Genomic DNA, 7861 nt, shown 5'->3' on the forward strand with positions numbered 1-7861 from the left:
CACGAGTACATGAGGAAGAAGTAGCGATGGGAATGTCGGTGCCACTCACCCAAAAATGAGATTGAGTATGAGAGAGGATTACGCAACGACATGGCGGATGACGAATAAAAAAACAAAAAAAAAATTGGATTTTTTGTGTTTTTATGTTTGAAGATGTATTTGTTTGACAATTTGGATGTTTTGTGTTTTTATATTTGAAGTTGTATTATGTATTTCCAATATAAAAAAACAAAAAAAAAATAAAAAAAGGTTGAAAATTGCTCCAAAAAATGTGTTGATTCAAGTTGAACAATTTTTTACATACATTATGTTTTTCTACATATACACAAACATAAAATTTAAAACCTAAAAAAAAGTTAATACATGAAAACATATGTATATTATTAAACAATAAAAAAAAAACCTTATGGCAAAATGGTCCATATGGACGTGCAGTATGTGTGTGTATATATATGTAAGGCTTATAAGCCTTCCCAATCCCCCAATTCCCCAATCCATCTACTGTGAAAAGACAATTTTTTTTTTTTGTTTATAACACTCTAGTGCAATATAATCTAAACAAAAAAAACTCATTCCTATTTTACATTTATTAGCCCAAAAACAAAAACAAAAAAAGTTAGAAAAGCTTATTTGCGTCGAACCGTTTTTGAACCGGTTTCTATTAAACCGAACCAGTTTACATATGTTCGGAGATTTTTGGGGCTGAACCGGTTTGGGGGTGAACCAGTTTTGACTATGTTGACCGGAACCGAACCGATCTGGTTCAGGAAAAAAAACCGGTTTTTGCATGCCTAGTCTTAGTCATATGTATAAAAGAAATTAGAGGAAATTATTTAGGTAATTGTGAACTAAAGTTTATAAATAGGTACCAAGAAAATTATAAATATAATTAAATATTTTGTAGACAAAAAATATTTAATAATTGCAAATTAAGATATTATAATGGATAAAAAATTTCTATATTAAAACAAATTTAATAAAATTATATATTATTAAAGTTATATATTAAAATAAATAATATAAGTAAATAAATAGTATATTTTAATCGGGTTTTTTTAGACTTTGGTTTTTATTTTACAAACCAAAACCAATCGTAAACGCAAAATAATAATTCGGTGTAGCTGAAAACCAAATAAAAAATCCGAATCAAATAATTTGATCTAAATTGTATAATTAAACGATTTGAGTCTATTCTATCCAGATAACAACCTTAAGAATAGGTACAATGTGCTTTTCTAGCATTCACGGATATTGAAAAGTTTGTAAAAATTACCATAAGTCCAAAGTAAGGCTCTTAGTGAGGAGGGAGTCATGGCGGTCGGGGAATATCAAATAATCCTTTTGTATTGATCCAACTGTATGGAGCTTCATAAAATATTTGAGGTGGAGGTGACTTTAAAGTTTAAAGTGCACCGCGTCTTCTTCATCTAATAGCTTTAACCATCAACCATACTTTCTTAGTTGTGGATTAGTGGTTGAGATTCCATTGATGCTTCTTCATCTAATGGCTTTAACATCGAAACAAATTAAATTGGCCAAACAAAAATATATAACCACTCCAAAAACAATATTTAAATTTAAGCCCCAAAAGTACCAAAATATAAAATCTCTCTTATAATTACACTCAACATCCACACTTGCCAAAGTGATATTGACCAACTAATATTTTTAGTATTACTAATGAGGAGTAATGTTTGAATAAATCTATTCAAACGTCAAAAAGATAACCAAATCAATGAAACTAATAAACATTGATGAATCAAAATTACCAATTAGAAATGAAAAAGAAAACATCTCTTTAATTTATATAATAACTATCACAATCACAAAACACTTTCTATTTATACCTTTACCATTTCTACATCTAAACACATCCTCATTTCAGTCATACGTCTTTCTGTTTATATCTCAGCGCCATATCTACATCCCCACTTCATTTCTGTTGGTTGATCTTTGCCGCCGCATCTACCGCCGAAGCTACACCACCAGGATAAGTCGCCAAATCCGGTTTGTTACGTATCTCCGCCGCTATCACCCCTTCGGCATCCACCCTTGTTGCCGGCTTGTCTTTCGGCAGCAGTGATGTCGCATCCTGCACCCTCAAACATCAGTCTAATACTCGGAAATATAAAACAATATCAACTAAACAGAATTAAAATAAGCTAAAGAATTGAGCTTTCAAAAATTGTTGGAAAAAAATCATACAAAACTTAATTTATTTGCAATCAAATTAAGAACTTGCCGCCACGACATCTTTAAGCTTAGCTTTGTCCTCCTCTCGCATGGTTCTAACATTCTGGGCGGCGGCTGCCTGAGCTTTCGCAGCTACACCTCCCGGAACCGCCTGCATACGTCCGGTTGCTCTGACTTCAGCTGCCTGTATCGCCGCTGCATCACCCTCGTCCACCGGTTTTCCACCTGCTGACAACGCACTTGCCTCCAACGCTTCTCCTACTGTAATTGCGTCATCGCCTAAGTTCGCCGGAGCCAGAGAAGAAGCCAAATTCGTTCGGACATACTGTCCCAGAACCTGTGAAAATTTACAACTCTGATAAACAAATCTCCGGCAAAGAGTAAAGCGCATTAATCGTATATAATTAAGACAGATATAGAGCCAGGGAGGGATGCGATATGTTCTTTGAGTTTCTATAGGTAACGGATGTTTTTGCAAAAGTTTAGCATAAAAACGTCTCTTAAAGGATAAATATAGCGGATATTTAAATTCCGTTATATCTAGATTCCCTGGTTCCGCTACTTGATTAGAAATGAGATTGATGAAAGTTGCCTCTCCACCGACGGACTCGGTCACGATTCGGTGCCCGGCGTATTCGGTGTCGGAGATGGCGATGCCCGGGTCACTAAAATCGTAGAGGCCAACAAGGTCACGGTTGTTGTTGACGGCGGCGGACGACTGCATGACGGCAGCTGGACCGCCTTTCTGAGTCTCCCCAAGAACCAAGTTCTCGGCGGCTTGCATGTCGGCTGCATCTTGTGGAGTGATGGGTTTTTTGGCCAACTCGCCGGAGATGTTGAAGACGTCGCCGTACTTGATGGGCTCTTGTGGCTCTTCTTGAGATTGTGGTCGCTGTGGTTGTTCCTGACTCATTGTCGCCGTGAACGGAGGTGGTACGGTGGTTGATTGGGTGGTACTTCGGAGACGGCCAGTGTTCTTATTGCAAACTCAGAAGCAGACAAATGACACGTGAAAGACTCCATGATCCGCCATGTCAGCTTTAATATGTTGGTTGCTACGTGAGACTACAGATTGCCACGTGTCGTCTATAGTACACGTGGTTCAAACTGGCTTTTCTTGTAAATCAGATTGAGTACCAATGCTACACCTCATTTTTAAAACATTGCCAGATAATTGTTAGGCTCTCCGGAGTGATAAGGAGAAGACGCGTAGGAGGCTGACGTGTCAGTCCCCATTACGTGTCAACGCCGTCTTCATCTTCAGTGGGTTGACTGTGACGTCCTTACGAAGATGAGATAAGACGCTTGGCCTGATTAGTTATTCCTTAGACCGTTACTGTGACTGCTTGATGCATTAAAAAAATTAATTATTTAATTACTAGAACTTTCTCCATATAAAACACTCATTTTTCAACACAAACACGCATATTCACCAAAAAATATTCCTCGTCACATATTGTTATGGATCCAAATAAAAAAATACATCACCCATCCCGAACACTCCAAATGATCCGTTATCGAATCTTAGCTCTATTCATCAATCTTCCACATCACCCACACTACTATCAACAACAACAATCACCACAATTCTTTCAACCTCAATTTCAAATCTTTTAATAACAACCTTCTTCGCAATTTCAACCTCAAACTTCTCAATGTCAACAAACTTCACAACCATCTCAAGTTTTATTATCTCAATTTCAACCTATAAACCTAGACAATGACGACGACGATGAACGGGTTGAAGAAACACAACCAAGTTGTAGAAGTCAAAAAAATCAAAAAATCCAAGGATGCAAACGTCAAACTCAAATACTTGGTTGTGGTGCTTTCGCATACGACCCACGTTCGTGGTAACTAATATAGACCCAAAGATTTAATCATGTACGGTGAACGTCTATGAACATAATTTAAGTGAGTTTTATTATTTATTTTCATTTATTTTGGTTTTTTTATTGTTTTTATTTTTCGTTAAAAAATCAATTTTTAAAAAAAATAGATATATGTTCGTTTTTAACGTTTTTTTTGTTTTTTTGTTTTATTTTTTATTTTAATTTATTGTTTTTTAAATTATTATTATTATTTTAATATATTTACTACATACTTGAAGATACTAGTGTTTTTCTTTATTTATTTTTTATTTTTTAAACTAAATATCGGTTTGAGTTTTTAATGTTTAACAATTATAAAATTTTAAATAGAATATTAAAGACCACAATATTTTCCGTTCATACTTTTTTTGAATCATATTATTTTTGGATTATAAAATTTTGAATCAAATTAATTTGAATCGGAGTATTTTGAATCAAATTTGTTGATACATGGAAGTGACCCTCGACAACTATGAAGTGTATTGAAGGACTGAAGACTTGTTTTGTTGGTTGCGGTAGTGCTCATGTTTTTGGATCAGTTGCAAAGAGTTTTGAAGATCAATACTGAAGACTTAGAATACCATAGCGAAGGATACTCACCCGAAGAAGACTATGCTTTGTCTTGTTGTATGTCAAAATGTCAGAAAAGTAATGTTCAACTTTTCTATCATTATGTGTTAGATGAGTTTTGTCGGTCCAAGTGTGGCAAGCATGACCTCTTGATTTAGGAGTATTCTATTGTTTATCATTGTAACACCCTTGATCCATGTATTTTCCATTTATACCCTTATTATGAAATTTATTTGCAAATTAGTTCCTTAGCTCCTTAAGTGAAAAACGCGTGTGTGCCTAGTACGTTGGGCGTACTTCAGCTTACGTCAAGTGTAAGTGGTTAAGGGTCAAACCCTAATGTTTGGGGTTTGAGAAATATTTAAACATCATTATCTCTTCAAGACCTCTTCCCTCGTCATCCTCCATCTCCCAAATCGGTCCTTGCCATGTAACACCCGTAGATCAGGGCTAGTCAATTTAGAGACAATAAGCGTCAAAAATGACTTTTTGATAGAAGATTATTTAGAATGAATAATCTTAACTAAGTTGTAGTATATGTTACAAGGATTCCGTACATATAAAGAACGCCGAAATCCGAGTTATAACGAAGAAGTTATGACCTGTCGAAGTTTCGCGACAACACCGGCACGACACAGCGCGACATAAAAAGTGAATTTACGTTAGAGCGATATTTAGACTTAGCAATCTAAATGAAAGTCGTAGAATATGTTAAACCGTGAGCGTGCATGAAAAGAACGTCCAAATCTGACTTCGTATGAGGAAGTTATGATTTTTCTAAGTTTCGACTTAGCGATATGCAACCCGAATACTCGATTTGAGATCGAGCGGTTTTTAGCCGAAACAATCTAAACAAGAATCGAAGATCTCGTTAATTGTAGTGAAACGATAAAAATATAGGCGAAAACGAACGTCGGATGAAGAAGTTATGAATTTATAACGGAGTTTTCCTGTCCCGGCCTACTAAAATAATATAATAAAAATAAAGTCAAAATTAGCCGACGGAGTCTAAACGAAAGTTGTAGAGCGTAGTCTCACCTACGCGTGGATATAAAGAACATCGAAAACAGAGTTCGTATGAGGAAGATATTAATTTTTGAAGTTTATTAAATATTTTCAATATTAAATTTAATTATAAATTTTCGATATTATCTAAGGGGGGGAGTCACCAGGCTTATCCAGGTTACGCCCAGCGTAACCTAAAATTACGCCCAGCGTAATTCGAAGTTTCAGCCCCTATAAAAGAAAGTCGAGTGCAGCTGATTCATTTGCTCATTTCTCTTCTTTCTCTCGCGTTTTTGCATCGTTTTTCGTGCAAGAAATATCCCGAAGCCCCGGTATCATTCCCGAGCCCCGAAGCAAGTCCCGAGGCCTCGAAGATCCCGAGAAGTACGATTCCCCAGTCAAAGCTCTGCCCACGAGAAGCCGATTTTTGTGAAGATCTTCCAGATCTACCGAAGAATACTACTTTTACAAGCCGTAGTGTTGTCCGATCATTTTCTGATCAAGTGAGTGTATAGTTACTTTCTTCTAACACATAAATATAAAGTATTAGCTATGAAATACGTGCTATGTGTTATATATTATTTGTCCATTTGAGATGGGCTTGGAATTGATGTTTTTATATGGGTGTTAAATGATTTAAACCATATATGTAATTTATATCTACAAATATGTTGGGTAGAACATGGGTAGATGAAATAATTGATGTGTGTTGAAAGAATGTGATAAGAGATAGGTGAGGATATAATGGTGATGATAATTAGGTGATGATAGATAGGTGATGAATTACGAGTCCAGACGATGTCGTGGCTACGTATTCATGCGATGATAGTCTATCCCTTATTATGAATTACGAGTCCAGACGATGTTGTGGCTGCGTATTCATGCGATGATAGTCTAACCCTTATTATGATTTACGAGTCCAGGCGATGTTGTGGCTATGTAATTCATGCGATGATACCCTAACCCTTACTAGTCACATATTGAGGGAGTGATCCCCGAATTAGTATTGTCTATATGATGTAGGCGATGATCCTTAGGAAAAGTTCTTAGGAACAAACATATAAGGAAATAAGATGTAAGGAGATGAGAGGTAAACATGACATAGGAGATGACCCTTAGGATAATATCTTTTGGGAAGATTAAACGATGATAATGGGGATGGGTAATTGGGTTGATTGTTTGATAATGGAATATAATAAATGTATTATTATGGGTTGAAAACCCTATATGCTCACCAGGCTCCCAAGCTTGACCCACTCAGTTTTCTTTGCATTACAGGTAATGGCACAAGGGTATAAGTTGGTGGACTTGACGAGAGATTTTGGATTATAGATCAGTAGTTATAAATAACTGTTGTAAGGTTTATTTTATATTGTTTATGCTTTTGGTCTGTATCGAACATGACATCCCGAGGTTTTATTATTTAATGAAAATACATTTTCTTTGAGAAATATTTTGATAAAATTTTTATCGTATTTTATTTTGGGAACAAATTCGGCTACTCTTTTAATCAAAAGATTACTCTGATTTTATAAAACAAAGCATAAACAAATCGGTCTTTTCTGACCGTGAAATTGGGGATGTCACATGCAACCCTAATCCATTGTGTGAGCATTTTAAGCTTGAAAGTGTGCTTTTGGTGATCTCGAAGGAAGAAGAAAGACGTGGAATCAACTTAGAAAGCTCAATGCATCTTGGATCCAGAAGTATCTTGCCCTCAAGCATCATTTAAAGGTATAAAGTTCGGATCTTGATGCATGTTTGCTTTGGATCTTGCTAGTTCTTAGCTTTTTATGCTTTTAGTCCCATAATCTTGGTGTTCATGAGTATGACTTACTCTAACCCATAAGGGATGTCCGTCCAGACGTTTTTAGGTACTTAGAACAATAAAAATGTGATCTCGATCCCTTTCCTTTCTTCATGCATGGGATATGAGGTTTTGGTCTGTGTATTAAGTTAGGGTTTAGTTGTTGGACCCTTTTTAGCCTCGAAAAGTCATAAAGTTGTAAACTTTATAACTTAGAATGTTATTTGGAACTAGATCTGATTTTTGGACGTGGTGTCTTAATAGAATAAGCACTTAATAGAGAAAAAGGAGGCCAACCGAATATGATGGGCGTACCTAGTGGTACGCTGTACGTACCTGGTAGGAACCCTGTAATCGGACCAAGGGTGTACTACGTTGGGCGTAGTGGCTGAGTACGCCAAGCGTACTCAGTCTA

At 36.0% G+C, this 7861-nt stretch overlaps 1 protein-coding gene across 2 annotated transcripts; it reads right to left on the bottom strand.

The window, feature by feature from the left end:
- Positions 1–1779: 1779 nt before the first annotated feature.
- LOC111921665 (late embryogenesis abundant protein D-34) lies at positions 1780–3208 on the bottom strand. Of its 2 annotated transcripts, none has more exons than XM_023917246.3 (3): positions 2786–3206; positions 2243–2530; positions 1780–2092 (listed from the first exon to the last, which is right to left on the bottom strand). In XM_023917246.3, exons 1-3 carry the CDS (start codon positions 3104–3106, stop codon positions 1934–1936), a joined length of 768 nt encoding a protein of 255 aa, XP_023773014.1. In that variant the 5' UTR covers positions 3107–3206; the 3' UTR covers positions 1780–1933. The 2 variants fall into 2 exon arrangements, with proteins under 2 accessions (XP_023773014.1, XP_023773015.1); XM_023917247.3 differs by having other exon boundaries at positions 1954–2092; positions 2206–2530; positions 2786–3208.
- Positions 3209–7861: the final 4653 nt, after the last annotated feature.

This window comes from Lactuca sativa, chromosome 9 (assembly GCF_002870075.4).
Source record: "Lactuca sativa cultivar Salinas chromosome 9, Lsat_Salinas_v11, whole genome shotgun sequence".
Classification (NCBI taxonomy): domain Eukaryota; kingdom Viridiplantae; phylum Streptophyta; class Magnoliopsida; order Asterales; family Asteraceae; genus Lactuca; species Lactuca sativa.

Excerpts from the sequence above, each read along its gene's own strand:
- LOC111921665 (XM_023917246.3), bottom strand. The coding sequence starts at position 3,106 with ATGAGTCAGGAACAACCACAGCGACCACAATCTCAAGAAGAGCCACAA. Across the intron at positions 2,531-2,785 it reads CCGAGTCCGTCGGTGGAGAG|GTTCTGGGACAGTATGTCCG; the intron begins GCAACTTTCATC and ends AAATTTTCACAG. Across the intron at positions 2,093-2,242 it reads AGCTTAAAGATGTCGTGGCG|GATGCGACATCACTGCTGCC; the intron begins GCAAGTTCTTAA and ends TTGAGGGTGCAG.